The 19,899-nt window shown below is 40.3% G+C and overlaps 1 protein-coding gene across 1 annotated transcript in view; it reads left to right on the forward strand.

Annotated features, from left to right (window-relative positions):
- sv2a (synaptic vesicle glycoprotein 2A) overlaps positions 1–19,899 on the forward strand; it is a 65,658-nt gene that overhangs the window by 19,583 nt on the left and 26,176 nt on the right. The window contains exon 2 of the mRNA XM_084727672.1: positions 10,917–11,706. Coding sequence (XP_084583798.1) covers positions 11,097–11,706 — 610 coding nt within the window. The 5' untranslated portion in view covers positions 10,917–11,096. The remainder of the gene's footprint in view (positions 1–10,916; positions 11,707–19,899) is intronic.

Consider the following 19,899-nt stretch of genomic DNA (forward strand, 5'->3'; position numbering starts at 1 on the left):
TCCAGAGCATTTCAACACACACAACACACTCATGTCGGCTTCTCCATCCTTTTCAGTGTATCTATAAAAACTGCAAACAAGGTCATTCCCCTTTTTCCGACCACAGACAGACCTTATGTTTAATGCATCCTGCTTCTTCACTGTAGGTTTACTGAACCACAGTGTGTAGGCAGCACAACATCGACATAGTGTCTGCCAGTGATGTCACCCATAAACTTCTGAAGGGACGGTGGATCTGAAGCCTGGAGTTTATCACTTGCTGCTCTCTTGGCAGTTGTTTTTGAGCCATGAAATCTAATTTTCTGCAGCAGGGTGGAGCTGAGAGGAGAGAGCAAGAACTACCATCAAGGCCGATAGAGCCTTTAATATATTCTTAATGGAGCAATCTTTTTCTAAACAGCTTTCCAGACAGATTAAGAGAAGTGAAGGTAGGTGTTTAGGCTCTAATGGAGAAAAACCTATCTGCTGGGAGTTTGTTATTCACTTAGATTCAGTCTGTTTTTTTGTTTTTTGAGCCTGTAGTCATTCAGCTGTGGATTCATGGCAGGCTATTTATGGGACCTGTTTGGTGTTAAATCCTTGTAAACTGGATTATGATTAGTAATCAATGTCCTGGTAGTGTTTATCCCTTTTCCAGACCAGTTCAGATGAAGCCACGCCCACTTCCGTACTGCGTTCCCATGAAACCGCACTCACACGTGTCACTCCGTGAGCCGTTAACTGTTTAGAGGGTGTGTGTTATGTGTAGTTATAGTTGTGTTTTACTTGTGGTTGATTCATAAACCAAACTAAGTGTAACTGTATCACATGTATTCACTGCCCGAGTGTGTCGGGGGGCTCAGCAGAGTGGACATGCCGAGTGTCTGCAGGCTGCCACCGGGCTGCCCCTCACACGCTGAGCTTAGGAAAATGATAGACGCATCCAGGACTATTTGGTTTTAGCTGCAGAAGGATGAGGTTTGTTTTGAGAGTGGACCAGAGACTGAAGACACGGGGTCCGCTAAACACCCTGGCAGACCGGCCGGCGGCACCGGAGCCAGTCCAGGTGCAACTGAGACCAACCTGCACTACTTTATTTGTGTCTCTTTTTGCTTGTGTGAGCAAGCAGTTGTGTTTTTATCCATCTTGCATCTGAGGAGCAACATTAGTATTTATGTGGAGTCGTGCTTCATCTGATTAGTCCAATATTCAGCTCTGTATAGTGGAGAGGAACTGCAGTGATCAATGATATTTCTTTGTGTGTTAGTAACAACAAGTGTTAACTTTCCGTTACATGCAGTCATTTCTTTTAATGTTGATATAAAAATTTTGATGAGCGTAGCTTTAAAAGAGAATTATGGGCCTACCATCACAATAGTCTGGCAAATCCAACAGTAAAATCAATTTAGAGCTGCGATGATTAAAAATGTAAAAGTGAAAAAAAAAAAAATTGCTGGTTCTATTCTCTCAAATATAGGGATTTGGTGCTTTTCTTTTTCATGCATTTATATATTTATATATATGCAATTACATTTTAATTATTCTTTTTTTTATCTTACAGACAAAACAATTAATTGATTTTTTGAAACAGTCAGATTAATTAAGAATGAAATTAATCATCTGTCACATCCCTAAATTATTCCTTGAAAAGTGTAGGTAAAAATTGATTGCAAGGGTTTAAATCTGTGCAGCAGAGCTGCAATATGTCTGTTCTTTGGAGGGAGTGACTGACTGAAAACAACAGATCGACTCAACAGCAGCTGAACGTGTGAGTCAAAGCTGAGCAACTAATACAAAATAATATCTGTTATCCAACAGACGCCAGAAGTCTGTGTGTCCATCATTCAGACATCGAGGCTCATTTTTCCTGTGAATGGCACATGGTTGAGCCTCATGAACTGGTCATCCATGTTACCACAAACATGGAGGTGAAAATTAAAATGAGCAATTTGTAGGGTGAGATCCAGGCCGATGACAAAGCACCAAATGGCTTTCACAACATTTGCTGCTGATGATGTGATGCTGCCACAGAGTGAGAAAGTGATGAAACAGAAAAGAAGAAGCAGAGATGGAGAAATGGATTTACTTATTAAAAGGACTACTTATGTCAAAATAAACAAACGAGGTGCTACAGATCTTTACTCGCTGACACCCACATTTCTCTCCAAATCCATCCAAACCCTGTGGCCTGAGGGACGTTTGAGAGGCTGAAAATCCAAAGCAAAAACTGTTATTCAGCAACAAATATTTTTCGAAGCAATCGGTTTGAACAGAGCGGTTAAGTGAGAAATTGACCAACACCTGACCCAAAGGCGGTGCCACTGAGGGTCCCGTCGCTCGTGTACATGAGAAATCAATTTAGCCCTGGCTGCTTGCTCCTGCAGTTCAGTCTGAAGTGTTTGTGTTTTTGGTCAATGGTGCAGTTGAACAACCTGTAAAGCCTCCTGCAGGTCTGAAGAAGAAGATAAACACAAGAGACAAATGGCTGATTGTGGTGGTGATGTCTGCAGATCAGTTTATTTACAGACAGTGAAGAGTAGATTCCCAGATAGGAATACATTTAGTGCTCAATTTTAAAGTAGAGGAGTGTATGATAAAAAAAAGAAAAAGATCCCATTGTTTGTGTTTCTGTTTGTCTGAACTGAAATATCTCAACAACTATTTGCTGCATTGCCATGAAATTCTGTACAGATTCATGTTCCTGAGAGGATGAAAACCAGCTTCACATCTCTGAGTTCATTTTTGATTTTCAGGGGTACAAACTAAAATGTGTCTGGACATTTGTATAAACCTACATTCATGCACCCATTCAGAAGAATGAAATGTGTCTCTAGAGCTGTGATGGTATGGATTTTGTTCTTATTGTGGCGAAAAAGCAACACAGAGTTGCGGTTGATGGTAGTGTGTAATATGTGTGCAGCGTGAAAGTGAGCCAGCAGCAGGCTGAGAGTGACGGTGCTGCTAATGGAGCAGAAAAGGATAACATTAAGTCGTCAGTCTGACAGTAAACATACAGTTCAGGTTACAGTATGTAATGTCGCACCAGAATCAGTTTAAAAGTTTAATTTGTCCCATATTTTCGTTTAGAATACCTGCAGCATTAATGAATACCCATCATCCTCAACCATACTTTGTATTTAGCGCTAAGGTCAGCAAATGTTAGCATGCTAGTCTGAGATGCCTAACATGGCAAACATGATACCTGCTTAGTATCAGCATGTTACTATTGTGAGCATGTTAGCATGTAGCTCTGAGCACTGCTCTATCAAAGCTATGGACTCTTTCTCAGAATCTTGAGTTTTAATAAATCAGCAGAAAATAAAAGGGCCTTAAGAAATCTAATTAGTCTAATTTTAACATCATTATTATTTAAATCTGAGTATTCAATATATGATTTTTTTTTAAATAATATGAAATTTAATTAAATACTCATCTTGCTTTAAAAGCTTTCATTTTTTGACATCTGGTTGCATCATGCTGAAGCTGCAGCCGTTACACAGTTTCAACTGATCATAGAGATACTGAAGTAGATTTGTATTCCTCTCATCTCTGCATTTATTGTATTACTCTGCACAATTCCTGACAAGCAGGGTAAAAGCAGATCTAAGTAAACCACAGAGAAAACTGCCCCCCCCCCCGAAGACCGAGAAGATTTGGGTTTCGGATTCAGCCGGCTCTCAGTGAGCGTGTTCTTAGAAACCCAGCCGTCCCAGCAGACCTTTGGGTCGTGTGATGTTAGCTTGGCAGTAGTGTGTGTCTGTTCAACGCCCCTGAGGCTGCACAGGAAGCTTTCAAAGATTCCCTCCCTCCTGCCTCCCCACCCCCTGCTGCCCTCCCCCCTCCTCTCTGCTCACATCTGCGACTGTTTAAAACACTAATTGTGCACTTGTTACACAAACGTGGTCGTACAAATGGGCTCAAAAGATTTTAATGGACAGGAACAGGGATAATAAAAGTGTCACCAAGGTCAGTCTGCAGTTTATTGGCACTTATCCAGTGTTTTTTAACACTGCCCCTCCATCTGGCCTGATATTAATTACATGGCTCATTGATTTATTGATCATTACACTGTCAGTGCAATCTGATGACTTCCTAGACATCGAGACAACAATAAATACAGAGCACTGGGGGCATATAGATACCATGATGTTGTTTATAAATGCCAAGGTTTAATAAACATGAACAGTATGATAAAGAGGTCTTGTCTAAAGCATTATAATCATGCCTTTTATCCTCATAATATGACATAAATGTGAGGAGCCTATGAATGTCTTCTCTTATCCAAACTGCAATTATTAGCATGATTGCTACCAACTTATCAGGATGTTAGGATACCAGAATTTCAAACTTTGATACAACAGCAGTATAAACAATCTGTATCATCTCTCTTTTGATGCCTCAGCAAAAGAGAAAAAAATCCTAGCACTTTTTTTCTTTTTTTAAAATTATGAACCCTCACACAGTGCAGGTACAGAAAGACTCACTGAACCCAGGTTTTGCTTCAAGCCAAATTTCAGGCAGGATAATAAAGACTAAACTGATCTGAGGACTTGAATGAGCAGTGATCATTTTTAATAGCTACCTACATTATCATGTGGGATTATGGGTTACATTAGAACAATTAAAGTTAAGACAGGAAGTGTGTAATATTTCCCCACTGAGTGGAGTTTAGACTAAAGCTAGCAGCTCTGTTCTGCTCCTTATTCAGTTTGGGAAAGCTTAGACTCCAGTTAAACCTGTTAGAGATTCAAAATGCACATTATAGGGGAGACCAGGGGCAATTGCAACATTTTTTATATTTTCATTCATAACTCACACACTACTTAAAATACACTATTCATCTTTTGGTATGAGAAATATGTGTGCACTAATTAATAAATACAATTAATATATTTTCACTAATAAGGACAAGACTATAATCTAATGTCCATCCTGGTGGGTGCAGTTGTAACAGTGGTTAAAGGCAATTATAACACTGAGAGAACAGGTCATATGAACTCACTGTATCTCAAATAAAAGCACATCTCAGAATAATCACATTAATGCTGCTGCATGAAATTTTTTAGGACCCATATGGTTCAAATTCTTTTACTTGTCCAGCATCTTATGCTTCAAAAGCAAAAGCTTATTTCTGTTTTTGCAGAAGACTAGGCAGCTATTTTAGTGGTAACTAAGTTAACTGTTTGAATTTAGTTAAAAGTAATTCTACGTTTAAATTTTATGAAATATCTTTATTTCCTAATAGAAAAGTAAGTCAGCACAGACAAACACTGTGCGTACATTGGCCCCTGTAGCTTGGGGGCAGTTGTAACACCAGTCTTGCATCCATGATAAAATATTGTATGCTAGCAAACAACACCTAAATTAGCGTAGTTTGTTCATGTTAATTTTTAATCAATAACCATAATTGATGGACGTTTAAATCCACAGTCATCTAAACTTCAGGCAGCAAAGGGAGAAGTAGGTGAAAAGTAAGAATAGAGAGAAACCTACTGAGCATGTGCAGAGTAAGTGTCATCACTCTAGCTGGTTTCTGATTGAAGAAATTCAGTGTATTACTGTTCCCCTCGGTCTCCTCGGAGTGTGACAAGTGTTGCAGACAAGTATGTTTTTCTATAGTGGCATAGTAACACTACTGTTCTTTTATTTTTCACGTTTCATCCTGGTGAGCATGACCTCTAAGCGTTAGCATCAGTCTTTTAGCACAAAGGCACAGTAGCCGTCAAATGCATATTGAATGCCCTCTTAACATTTCTAAATTCAAATGTCTAAAAAATGTTAGACCTATGTTAAATATTTTGTTGAGTTGTGTTCTTACATCATAAATCTTTCCAAAACGTGGTTGAACCCAGAAAAATACAATATTTTTTCAAAGTAATGGTGCATTTCCCACTAGTCACTATTTACAGAAACGTCAGAGTAAAGAAGGGAGTCAGGGAATATGACTAAATGAAACGTGAATAAATCTTCATTACATTACTTCATCCATGAACGTGATTTCTCCCTGAACCACTTCAGACAGATTTTCATCAGCTATGGTGGCTGTTTAACAACGAAGATCACTCCCATGATCCCCTTTGTTATTGTTTTAATGTGAGCGAGAGCCCTGGTGACAAAATTTACATAATGTGCATTTAATTAGCCAACAGTAGCGAGCTACAGCTGATAAAATTGGCTGTTGACAGCCAATAAAAATTGCAGTTGCAGGGTGGAAATGAGAAGCCTGCTTTGGTAAATGTTAAATGTTAAATCTATCAACAATGTCAGTGCAAACTGCATGTATGCACATATGTGCAGTTATAAAATGGAAAGCTGTGTATGCAACAGTGAGCTCATGATCAGTTTGTTAAATCTTTGTAGCAGCCACCGTTCGTCACTTAAATATGGATGGTAAATATCCACATTTTAGTGTGTATAAATAGATATGAGTCATATTTACAGTAAAAGTAAGCTAGTGAATCTAATTCCCAGTGTTTCCAGCTGAAAAAAGGATGTATGTCTGCGTGATGAGAGAGTTTCAGAGGAAACATAGAGGATGACTCAGAAGAACTGGATGTTAGCCTGCACTGCTCCTGCAACACCTTTTCCACCCTTGTTATTGCTGCGGGCAGTGGACCGAGGAAGAGTAGGAATATTTTAAAGTCTGCATTGCTGCTAATTTTACTTTAAAATCCGTGAAATTAAAGGTTTTATGATGTCTTTCACCTACTGGTACCGTCTGCGGTTTGAGAATGTAGAGCTTATTGCACGAGGTTCGGTTTTCTTGGATAAAACTGTCAAACATCAACTCCCTGTTTACACAAAGGAAAAGTAATAGGGTGTTGCTGCAAAGATAAGACAGGTAATATTTCATTTTGTTGGTTCCCTGTAAACAGGTATGTGACATGACATGAAAAACAAAGAAACAGATGCAGCACTGTAGCAGACGGGGTTGGACTGTGCTGTTCCCTTTGACATGACACTATCCTGCAGTACATTGAGTCAGTGTTTGTAGCCGTGTTGTTGCGTGCTGCCAGCTCCCTCAGGCTGAACATTCTCTCTCCCCTCCATGCTGAGCTGCTGCTTTCTTTACAGAGACTGTGGGAAGCTACTAGAATGACTCCAGTGTCGGCTGCAGCTGCAGTCGATCCCCACAGACTTGCTGTCTGGGGACACGTCATCTCTGCTCGGTCTCATGAGCACATACATGCTGGAGATATGTAGAGAGGCAGTAAACAATCTGTCATCTTAGAGACACGTGATAATCAGAGGTTAGTCCAGGTAAACAGTTGGGTATTGAACCAAAATACAGTTATGAATGCACTGATCATTAGCCATGAGTGTTTTATGTTAATGTGCTGGTGTATAAACACCTTCTCACTAACATGGTTGCCACCCTCCCTTATTTTAACTCAGCCACGCTGCAGATATTGGTAATGCTTTGTAAAAGTATAGTAGTGTTTTGTGTTGGTTTGTATAGTTTATTTTATACAAAAAGGCAATTCAAAGTATTTTACATGAATTACAATGCATAAAAACATTGTGAGAAATATGCTTATTCACTTTCTTGCCAGATTAGATGAGAGGATGAAGAAGAATTTAACTAATTAAAAATATATTAACTAAGAGGACTGCACCATTAATTTAAATATTATGGAAACTGCAATATGGCCAAGTTTAGTTTCACCCCAACAAACGTCCCATCATCATGATGTTAATAGTTTTTGTTCAGTGAAAATGGAAATTTTCATGCAAAAATAATCATTCCCACTAATTGAATTACAGCTGCACAGTTGCTCTAAATTATGCTGAAATTGCAATATGGTTTTCTGCAATTTAAGGCAAAATGTGCGTCAAAAAACTTTTAAAATCATGAATGTCATGAGGCAGAGATGTCCTGTCCTACAATTTACAATCTACAGACTCCACAATTGCATTATCGGTCAAAACAATCACAAATAGATTTTCCTTTCAAAATCATTCAGCCCCGTCGTGACTCATAATCACAATATGTTTTCTCACGGTTTGGTTTGTTCTGCTTTGTTAGTAAAGGAATGGCAGTAACTGATCCCCATTTGACATTGTGTTGTTTGGTCACACCATTTGTCCAATAAGAACAGGCGGACAAGAGCAGCCGTTACGATCGAGAGCCTTAGAGCCTTAAAATTGTTTGTGCTTCATGAGTCATTGCTTCACAGAAATAATGTGCTGCTAGAGTTGTTTAAATACAACTTAAATTGAAAAAAAAGGCACAAGTTTTGTATCCTATTAATTAGTAATGATTAATCGATTATTGATTGTCACCTTGTTCAACTGTTGGTGAAGGAAAATGCACAAAATTTACAATCTTACAAAAGAAATAAGTCTCTGCACACTGGACTTTAGCTCCCTGCTCTCAGATCTGTGTGTTATCTAAGTCAAGAAATAGTGCAGCACATAACTTCTCGTCAAATCACAACTTGTTTGTGTTTTTAATTCGTGAGCTTTTGACAGAGCCAGGCGAACTGTTTCTGCCTGTTTCTTGTCTCTCTGCTAAGCTATGCTAACTATCTGCTGCCTGTAGATACGTCTTTACAATACAGATAAGAGATTAGTATCGATCTTCTCTAATCAGCGTATTTCCCAAAATGCCACAGTGTTTTGCCTACATTTCTTGCAAGTATTAATAAGCGGATAGTTGCTCATTTAAACTGATTTATTCATGTACAGATGCTGTGTCTGTATTAGAGCTACAATTTGGACAATTCATGGGATGTCAGCCGCTCACTGAAACACATATGCTAATGATGGCCTCCCTGCTGAGTTTGTTTTGCCCATTTGTAGGGCTCGCAGCCTTTTTCTTTGGCGCAGCGTGTCCTCGTCAGTGAGACAAACAAGGGCAGCGTCACAGTGACAGACGTGTCATGGAAAAGAGCAGGGTGGCCCGCTGATGGATTCACAATGGCCTGTTTTTTTTTCCCGTGTATTTCTCTTTTCTTCTTTTCTCTTCTCAACTAGATGAGGACCGCGTTAATGGAGACAGGAAATTAAAAGTAGTGATGGAAAGAGTGTGTGTGAGAGGTTGAGTAGAACAAATGACCTTCTATACCAGTGTTTCTCAAACTTTTTACACCGTGTACCACTTCAGAAAATAATGAGTTCTCCAAGTACCACCTTACTGTTTTACACTGGCACTATCCTTGGACACTTTACTGGTCTTATATCTTAAATAACCACCAGCATATGTGGCCAATTCACTTTTGACTGCTTTATTTTCAACACGGCTGCTCAAAATATTCTCCTCCTGGTCTGCATTTCTCTTTATAATTATTTATGTTTGTTTTTCTTTAAATATCGGCCCGATTGCTTGTGAGGAAAGACAGAGCTTATTTTAAAATAGGATGTCAGTGATCTCACGTTTTATGTATTTTCATTTGAAATGTTGTTGTAATTTGATAGAATATGTTTTAAAGTAACTAATTTAGTTTTTCCAAAACTATTTCTGACCATCCTCTGTGCAATAGGGAACCTCACGTACCACCAGTTTGAGAATCTGGGTTCTATACCATTAGTGCAGGGAACGTTTCTACTACATCTTAATATTTAATGAATGATAACAACCACTAAGTAACATTAATAGAGCTGCAGTCATTAATATATTTAATGGTTTTCAACTGACTATTAAATTAATCACCTACTACTTTGGTTATTGATTAGTTGTTGTGAGTCATTTTTTAATTAAAAAGAAGTCAAAGTGTCTGATTTCAGCTCCTCAAATGTGAAAGCTGTCTGTTTTTTACTCCTCTATGACAGTAAACTGAATATATCTGGCTTGTGGACAAAACAGGACATTTTAGGACATCGCCTTGAGCTTTGGGAAACAGCAATCAATATAATTGAGGAAACAGTCAACAGACTAATCAATAATTAAAATAATCATTAGTTGCAGTCCTAAACAACAATAATTGTCTGTTTTTAACACCAGTGGTTGTATCTTGTGTGAACATTGACCTACACTCAGTTCTGCTTGTTAATTGGACGTGTCTGTTATATGTCGGCTCTGTGGTGTGTCGCTGTACATAAATGCCACACTGTGATTTGTGCTGCGCTGAGCAGAGATCTACGAGATAACAGCTCTTCGGTCAATACAGGCCGCTGAGCTCAGAGACTCGGATGTCAGCACCTTAAAGCTGTCATGTCCTTTTTTTTTTTTTTTTTTTTACAGCCAGTTGTGCTGAGCCAGATGGTCTGCAAACGGCGATGTGGTGTGAATGCCACTGGTCCTTTGATTTTCAGTTTAAACTGTCTCTAATCTGGATTGTTCACAGTTTTTCCACGTTGTTTACGCACATTCTCTGAATCTTTTGGCTCATTTTGTCAAAACTCTAAACGCAAAACCACAAACACAAAATGCAAATCTCTACAAATCTCTAGCAAAATAAAACACTGCATTCAAAACTGTTTTAAAGCTGATCTCTTTTTTTTCTTTTTTGGCATCAAAATGATACACACACATACCATTATATGAGTAGATCTTTCTACTCTTTGTTGAATCATTCACTCTTTTGGCAAAACTCTAAACACATTTTTACACTCCAAGACATATTTTGGGAAGCGTGTGTAGTGTTTTACAAAAAGTGTGATTTAGATTTGAAAACTGAGTGTATAGCAGAAATTGTGCTTGTGTTTTTGCCTGGTTTAGAGATTTGGTACGTGAGTTTCAGGTTTCTGTGTTTTTTTGTTTTTTTTTGTAGATTTCTCCCTGAAGTTTCCTTAATTTTCTGGGAAGTTTTTCTCTACTCTGTAGAGGGTCTACAGGACAGGGGGTGTCACAGACTGTAAAGCCCCCTGAGGCAAAGTGTGATTTGTGATTCTAGGCTACATAAATAACATCTGATAAATACTTTGATTGCCAAAAAAAATCTGTGTATAACAGGCGAATCATGCTAAAACAAACCCTTGTCTTTGCTCTTCCTCAGGGTTTGGCGTCTGAGCGACGGCTGGCCTCAGTCCGACAGCAGCAGTGCAGTGGAGCAGGGAACTGTCCGCGGTGCTGAAGTCATCAGCTAACAGAAATCCCCCGTGCACACTCATGTGCTTGGGCCGCTCCTGATACCTCCCATTCCTAGCAGCGACTGACCACCACCTCCACATCCAAGATGGACGACGACGGGCGTTACAGAGATGGCCGCTCAGATTTCATTCGCGGCGCCAAGGACATTGCCAAAGTGGCCAAGAAACAGGTCGGCAAGAAGGTGGGGCGCGGCGTGGACAAAATGGCCGACGAGTACACCAAGCGCTCCTATAAACGCTTTGAGGAGGAAGACGACGATGACGACTACGCCGGCGTGCCAAGCAACGATGGCGGATATTACCGCAACGACAGCCGGGCCAATGACGACGAAGGTCACAGCGACTCCACTGAAGGACACGATGAGGATGATGAGATCTATGAGGGGGAGTACCAGGGCATCCCGAGGGCCGACTCGGGCAAGGCCGGCGGCATGGACGGCGTGACGGCCGCCCAGGCGCAGCAGTTCAGGGATCTGTCCGCTTACGAGGGCGAGAGGAGGAAAGACCAGGAGGAGCTGGCCCAGCAGTACGAGACCATCCTGCAGGAGTGCGGCCACGGGAAGTTCCAGTGGACGCTCTACTTTGTTCTGGGGCTGGCGTTGATGGCGGACGGCGTGGAGATCTTTGTGGTTGGCTTCGTGCTGCCCAGCGCAGAGAAGGACATGTGTCTATCTGAGCCCAACAAGGGCATGCTGGGTAAGATTTACAGATGTCAGTCTCTTTGTTCCAGGTGCACTCCAGGAATCTGAGAAAGGGCTGAGGTTCTACCCAGAACCATTTGCTTATGAAGAACCCTTTTTAGAAGAAAGGGTTTGTCTAGCGTTCTTTGGAGTAAGATCCCTTTTTATCCAAAGAACCCTTTTTGGAATCAACATTTCTGAAACAGTCAGAAACACATGTACTCTAAGAAATAAATGGCCTACTTAGAACCATAATGGGTTCTTTGGCACTTTTGATTCCTGGTTTAATCAAGGTTCCATTTGGAGCCCTTTCAGAGAGTTCTACCTAGAACCCAACATAAAGGATTATACCTAGAACCATCTATGAAAGATTTTGCCCAGAACCTACTATGAGAGGTTCTAGAGAGAACCTTCCAGGGTGTAATAGTTCCATCTAGGACTAAGGTTACCAACAAGACCCCATCCAGGGGGCTCTATCAGGGGCTTCTGAAATCCCTTTTATATTCTAACAGTTTCATTTAGAACCCCAGAAGGTTCTGTGGTAAACTCATTTATATTCCAAGGGTTTTATCTAGAATCCAGCTAGGGGGTTCTGCGGAAAACCTTTTTATATTCTAAGGGTTTCATGTAGAACCCACCCAGGGGTTCCACTGAGAACCCTTTTATGTTCCTAAGGTTTTATCTAGAAACTATCAAGAATGTTCTACTGACAGTCCTCTCAAATTCTGAGGGTTTTATCTTGAACCCACACAGAATCCTTGACAAAAGAGTTCTTTAAGGATTTCAGTAATCCTCCAAGAACTCTTTCTTCTGAAAAGGGTCCTTTTGAAGCAGATGGTTCTGGGTAGAACCACAGCTCTCGTGGGACCCTTGTTGCTAAGAGTGTGAAAACTCTTCAGCACCAACACAGTCTTGTGTTTCTGGGCACCGAGCAGCTGTTTCCTTTCAACTCGTCTGCTGTCTTCGATGCCCTTTCTCTGTTTATTCTCGTCTCAGTGCCTCCTCTGGGAGTTTATTGCCACCGCTTCACATTTTATCTCTGTCTTATCTTAGCAGTTACCTTTACAGCTGATCCCCCGTAATTGCTTTTCTACAGCCTTGTTGGCAGAGGAACTACAGCTATTTAAGATTCAACTGCCCGTGCAGCCTCTGAACAGCGGCAGAATTTTATATCGGACTCTCAGCCAATGCAAACACAAGGTTCTCTGCTTCACTTCAGCTGTTCTCTAGCTGGTCAGTGTGTGTGTGTGTGTGTGTGTGTGTGTGTGTGTGTGTGTGTGTGTGTGTGTGTGTGTGTGTGTGTGGTGGTGCTTGGGGGCACAGTGTTTTCAAAAAGCCCTTGTACTGTATCTGTCCTCCCCTTGTTTGCCTCCTCACAGTATACGCTGCATGTCTGTTGCTGAGTGTTTCTGTATGCTGTGAAGTGGGCAAAGACATCGTGATCATTTCCTGTCCTTAGGGCCGATGTCCAATCAGAGTCCAAACCTGCTTCACCATCTGTCATTGGCTGCCCAGCAAGGACGCCGTGAACGGGGCCCAAAAGGTCTCCTGAGGATAAAAAATTCAAACGTACCGTTTCATTTAATATAAAGAACCTGTATATACAGTATGTATTTCATCAAAGAAAAAAAACAACCAGAGATTTTGTTTGTTTTCCTCCAGTGGATGAAATATGGATAGTTTGACATCACACTGAGATGTTACTGTCTAGTTTCACTGCAGCTTGCTGGTGGAAAACAAATGTCAAGCATTGTTGACATTTTACAGCATGCAAAGTTCACACCCATTCTTCAATGGGTTGTTGAACAGCAAAATAATTTCAGAAAATGTAGTAAATATACTTCACGCAAGTAGACATTTACAGTCTGAAATGTCCTGAAATGTACAATATATTTAGAAAATGTTCACTGCTTTACCCTGCCATCAGACAGGAAACCATTGTTATACAAGACAAATATCGCTTTCTGTCACTCAACCAGACTCCATTGGCCAAATCATTATTATTATTTTTTTTTACCTCACAGAACACAGGAGTCGCTGGTCTACCGCTGCCCCAACTGGTTAGTTTGTTTGTGTTACTGTGTGAGTTCGGTGTTTTAAAATATTTGTTTAGATTCACTAAAATCACACAATGACACAAACAAGCTAACTGACCAAAACAGCGGTAGACCAGCAACTCCTGTGTTCTGTGAGGTAAAATTACTGATTTTGTCTGTGGAGTCTGGTTGAGTGAGAGAAAGGAATATCAGTTTGTTTGTTTTTCAGATGGGCCTTTTTTAAGTGGCTAAAATGTGTTTCCTGCTGACCCTGTCCACAGCAGTACATTGTTAAGCTTCTGTGCTGATATTTCTTTATGCCCCCAAACTGAAGGAGTGTCAGTATCAATCAGTAAGTACCTCATACAAATCCACTTTAAATAATCCAAACCATCCCTTTAATACAAACTCATCTCTAGCTATTATTTGATTCTGCTAAAACAGATTGATTCAGGTATTCATTCACTTTACTTGAACTAAAAAAATGCTGCTGAACAAAACTGAAAAACTGACTGAATTAAATAAAAACCACAACATTTAGATTAAAAATTCAGTTGAGCTGAATTAATCCAAATATTAGTGGCTGCACTTAACCATATCTCGACGTGAGACCAAATGTTCAGTTGCATTATTTAATTTCGATAAATTAGATGAGATCTAATTACATAATTTCCTGTGCACTCACAGGGTTTCGACTGCACTGCTGCCACGTCGATGAACACTGTCTCCCTGCAGATGGGGATGCCTGTGTGTGTATTGAATGCGTTTAAAAATGAGCATCATGGATTCAGCGCCTGTTCTGGCTGGAAGGACGTTTGTTGAATAACACAGTGGCCTTTATGCAACCTTAACTACTGTCATCCTCTGCCAAACTGATTTAGATTGATTCTTTTGGTAGATTTAGATATTGTTTTAAACTTTGATAAAGAAGGGTTTGCCCATCAGGTACATTATGTTCTTTTTCAGCTCTGCTGTTGGTCAGTGAGCTGCAGTACTGCATCAGTGGCGGGGGGTTAAGCGCCATGTTCTTGTGGACATTTTGTGTATTTTCAGATCCAGGTTTCCTGTTTCCCTTCAGGGTTGTTTGTAGGTGTTCCAGTTACAAACATCCCTTTTTGTGAACAGTTGGGCAGTGCTCCTATTATTGTGAATGTGAATGAATTATTGTAAAGTACATACACATCAATAAAGTCAGAGGAAAATATATAAACTACATGCACACACACACACACACACACAGCAGGCAGCTACAAGCAAGCATCCATGTCTTTAATTGGTTACTGGGTTGTGTGATTTTCCGAGTGGTCCATGCACAGGATAAGGTGTGGATTGCAGTGCCGACATGTACAGCGACCAGCCTGTGTGTGAGTGTGTCTGCTCATACATCCATAAGAATTTGTGTGTGTATGTGTGCAAGTGTATACTCGTAATGTGTGTGTGTCTGTTCCATTGCTCCATTACACTTTCATTTAAAGCAGCTTTAATCAATATTCTGATAACACTGGATCAAATGACTATACCACTCATAGTCCCACCCCTTTCTGCACTGTGCTCCAATGACCTTTGAGCAAGTCTGGAACCTTAGTCAACTTTCTCCTTCCCTGTTTCTTTACTTAGATATGCTATATGCTCGACTATGTTGAAAAGAAAACAAAATTTTGAAGATGGTTAGTTGTTGTTGCTGGGAGACCTGTAGTCACATCTCACAATAAGTTAACAAAACACTAACTAGGCAGCTAATCCACATCAGCTGTTAGCTAGCTAGTTAGCATTTTGCTAACGTTACCTAACATAAGATGTGACTATAATTTGTTTTTACGGGCACCACAGCTTTAAGTTTTGTTTTCTTTTCAACAGAGATGAGCATGTAGCATATCTAAGTACAGGAAACAGTAAAGCAGGTTGCACTGAGAACCAAGCTTTCTCAACAGCAGCACAGCATTGTACATTACACGCTTAACACCAAACAGCAGACAGACACACTTAACGACTAACTGGTGAACATTGTGGAGCATTTGGTCCAGATATCTACGTATATCAGCTTTATCGTTGTTGTGTTCAGAGCTTTTTTCTGCTGCCTAAGTGGCATCTTTTTGAAGAATATGGCAGAAATGGATTATAAGAAGTATGTTTTCATTAGTGTATAATCACCTGTTTTTTATCCACAGAGGGCATTGGTCCTCTTTCATGTCACCATGTTTCTATAATAGGCCAGAAAGCCTGAGTTTTGTATCATTGTTAGGATAAAAACATTGTACCTTTAATCAGATTCCATGAAGGAAATTCAGAAAAGAAAATCTTAAGGAAAGAGATTTGAACAGAAAGAAAAGGATAAAAATAGAGAGGAAGAGTTGAGAATGGAAGGAACAGGAGAGAAATAAGTAAAAAAGGACAAATATAAGAAAATAAGAGGAAAACTAGAAAAACGAGTAGAAATACATTGATTTTGTATTTTCCATCACTGCAGTGTAATATAAAGCACAGTACACAAAGTACAATACCTCAGATCTGTCCGTGCATTACTTTTGAGTAAATATACTCAGTTACTTCCACTTCTGGTACATTACATCTCTCCCTCCCCCCGTCCTCTCTTCCTCCTCTCTCTCTGTCATGCCAGCGTGGAGCCAGTAGGGAGACACGACCGGCCCCTATTCCCTCCCCTCTCGCTGTTACGCAACACGCCTGACTCATGCTAGAGAGCCTCCTTTGCTCATGCCTCTCTGCATCCCATGATTCCTAGTGTCCTCTCTCCCTCCCCCACCCTCACCCTCTTCTTCTCCTCATGGTCCAAATGGAGCTTCCTCTGCCGTCATAGTGCCAGCCACTTTTAACTTGCATTGTGTGTGTGTGTGTTTGTTCTGTTCGTGTGTGACAGTGAGCGTCTGCCCATGTGTGAGCGGTAATCACCTGCAGAATATTAAATCCCTCACAGCAGAGAGCATTCAGATGCACCCAGAGAGAGGAATTCAGTCGTAGAAACATCACATCACAGCTAGTTAGACCAAACTTCATCAACTCCATCCACAAAAACTCATTCTCTCTGCCACTTTAACTCTGTCATGCTCTCCAGTCATTTTGCCTTTGTTAAATGTGTTGGAAGTACATGTCACCAACTCCATATTCACTGCATGTTTCCACGGAAATTAAGGAAATTAAAAGCAGAAAATCCAGAGTGAGACTTTCAAACGGCGTCTGCGGTGCATCGTTCCTGCACGTTGAGCTGGAGGAGACACTTTCACAGGCAGCAGAGAAGCTCTGAGTGGTTGTCATTGATTTGTCCTTGTTGTGAGGCTGCAGAGGATGAATCTGCAGTGTAGTTGGTTTGCCATGATGGGAAGAGGAAGAAGAAGGAGAAGAAGAAGAAGAAACTGGGGTTTGTCATATGAAGCAGCTCTGCAACACAAAGGAGATTTCTAGAAAAGTGCTGGATAAGCATGAGTTCTTAATGTCAAGTGGATTTCACACCGATGAGCCTGCAGTGTTCTCTGCCTGCAGTGACAGTTTTGAGCATGAAGGGATCCAGTGAAATATTCATGGGGCAGCAAAAAGGTGGCAAAAATATATATATATATGCACATTTAATTGCAGACAGTCATATATCAATTGGAAAAGCCCCCAAATTAAGATATTCTAACCAAGAACATTATATTATGACGCATATTGCAGACATATAGAAATATATAGAGGTGACATTAGAAATAATTAATTTTATTTCCAAATCTTCAGACATCAAATACATGCCTTTTTTCACTGAACATGCACCCATCACTTGGTCAAAATGCACGGTTTGTAACACCTTATTTGTAAAAAAATAATCAAAATGTTACACTTAAATGTTACACAGCAGTATAGATAGATGATAGAGAGATTGATTGATTGATCATATATTTTGGAATTATATCATCCAAAACTGGAGTGCCAAAGCCTCTGTTTGGAGTGGCATCCGTCGCCCCACTGATTTTAAGGACAAAGTGAAAAATATTTGGTATACACGTGTAATTATTTTGATTTTTCCAGCCATATTTCTGTTACATATTCTTCAGGATATTGTATCCACAGTCTTTGCTCCGTGAATTGCAGCTGCATGTTCATGCCCATTTAGCTTTTGTGCAGTTTGTCCTGAGGCTAAAAGGAACCTTTGTGTATCATAATGTCTCGTCGACCTTTTAATGAACGTAGAATCAAGAACTGAGATCAAGGATGAAGGGAGGCAGAGGGGATGAAGAAGAGACGGGAGAGAAGAACTACCTGTGTCGGTTCTCCTGTGGGAAATGTGGGCAGAGGAAGCTGTTGGCAAACTAGATTGGATGCTGTAAGCTGCTAGTTTTAATTAGCTTCTTCGGTTATGAAACTTTGGTACACATTATTGTAGATGGAAATGAGTGTCAGAAAAGGAATTAGGGTTGGATATTAGTATTCAGCTCACATCTGAAAAGAAATACGCAAGTTATCAGGACACAGATGCTTCAAGTTTCTCATTTTCTTGGTGATAATGTTTTGATAGAAATGTTAAACAGAGAACCTTGACTTAAAAGGCCATGTTGAATATTATCGGCCTATTGGCAAAGAAGATGATAATCATACAACAACAGTAGCTACCACACCCAGCTGATGATTCAGAGAAGAAGTCAATGGTTGTCTCTGCAGATACAGCCACCACCAGACACTTCCAGCAGGTCATAAGCACACTGTGTACACTGTGCATGTTCTGCAGCCTTTGCCACCTTTGTCTGAAAAAGTTTACGAACCTGATACATCGGTATTTGATGTAACTACCTTTGTGATGTGTTTACGAAAAGCTCGGACAAATCTGACTGATTCTACTGTATCTTTAAACATCAGTATTGGCCCAGAATTTCATAATTGGTGCATCTATATGGTGATTAGTATTTGATCAAGGTTTCTAAAATGATACTGCCTTAATTCCTTAATTATTTGAGAAAAGGCCACAAAGAGTCAGACGGAAATTTTCCATTTTAATTTAATTTGTTTTTTACATTTTTGGCTGACGCTTATCCAGGGTTACCAACAACAGTAAAGCCTGTTAATAGAATATAAACCTAGCTCATCCACACTGCATGCCACAAATAAGCACCCCTCTTAATTCAATTTGATTTAAATTGCAGTATAACTTACTGCAATTTTCAAATTGCAAAACCCTCAGTATTGGATGTTCAAGGTAAAATGTGTGTCAAAATACCATTTTCAATTAAATATTGTTGCAGAGATGTCCTTGCCTCCACTTCATATTCTACAGATTTTAGATAACATGAACAGAATAGAATAATGATGTAAAAATTAATCAGTCCCTATGATATAGCAAATCATATTGTAATTTACAATATCAGTCAAAATAATCACTTTTCTTTTTTCTATTTTTTTGGCCTAACCCCTATAATAGATGCATGTAAATCCCACACAATGACGAAGCTTCCCTTCTTCAAAATGAAACAGTAAAGTGAGTGTTGCACCTCTGCTGAAGGTGAATTCAAGGTGCCAAATAATATGCAGGTAATATTTCAAGCAAGCAGCTTATTTTCATGAGTTATATTCACCGTTTGAAGGTGTGTTGATCACTCACTCTCTCTGCAGTGTTTGTTTTGCGTTCACGTCACAGCCCTCAGTGTGACAGGGTGAGGCCGCTGCTGTTCTGTCATGGGTTTTTTTTCGGTGGTTAGCAGTGAGGAGTGTGACGGCTGATGAGGGACTGCATTCTCCTGCGGTGCTGAAGAGCCTCAGCCCCCGGCTCCTTCAGAAAGCCCTGCGCGCTCTGGCAGAAAGGGAGAACCGGCTATTAATAGTCGCCCCCTGCCCTGCCCCCTCCCTCACACACATACACACACGCTTTTTCTTTCCATATTCAACCACACACACACACACACACACGCGCACTATCCCTGGAGCTCTGTCACAGCGCAGACAGGCCACCATCCTCCCCTCCTCTTTCTCTTTCCTTTCTTTTTTCACTTCCTCCACCCCTCCCCTCTACTTCCTCTCCAGAACGCTGAGGTGCTCAGCTGTCTGAAGTCTCCTGCTTCTCCTCTCTCCTCGTTTCACTCCTCATCCTGCTCACCTCTCTGTCTGAATACCTGCCACTTTTAGGGATAAATATCGGATTTGTTAAATTATCTGCCAGTTAAAGGAAATTTATAGAATTGTTTATTATTCCGACA

The sequence above is a fragment of the Lutjanus erythropterus genome, chromosome 9, assembly GCF_056507025.1.
Source record: "Lutjanus erythropterus isolate fLutEry1 chromosome 9, fLutEry1.hap2, whole genome shotgun sequence".
NCBI classification, from domain to species: domain Eukaryota; kingdom Metazoa; phylum Chordata; class Actinopteri; order Lutjaniformes; family Lutjanidae; genus Lutjanus; species Lutjanus erythropterus.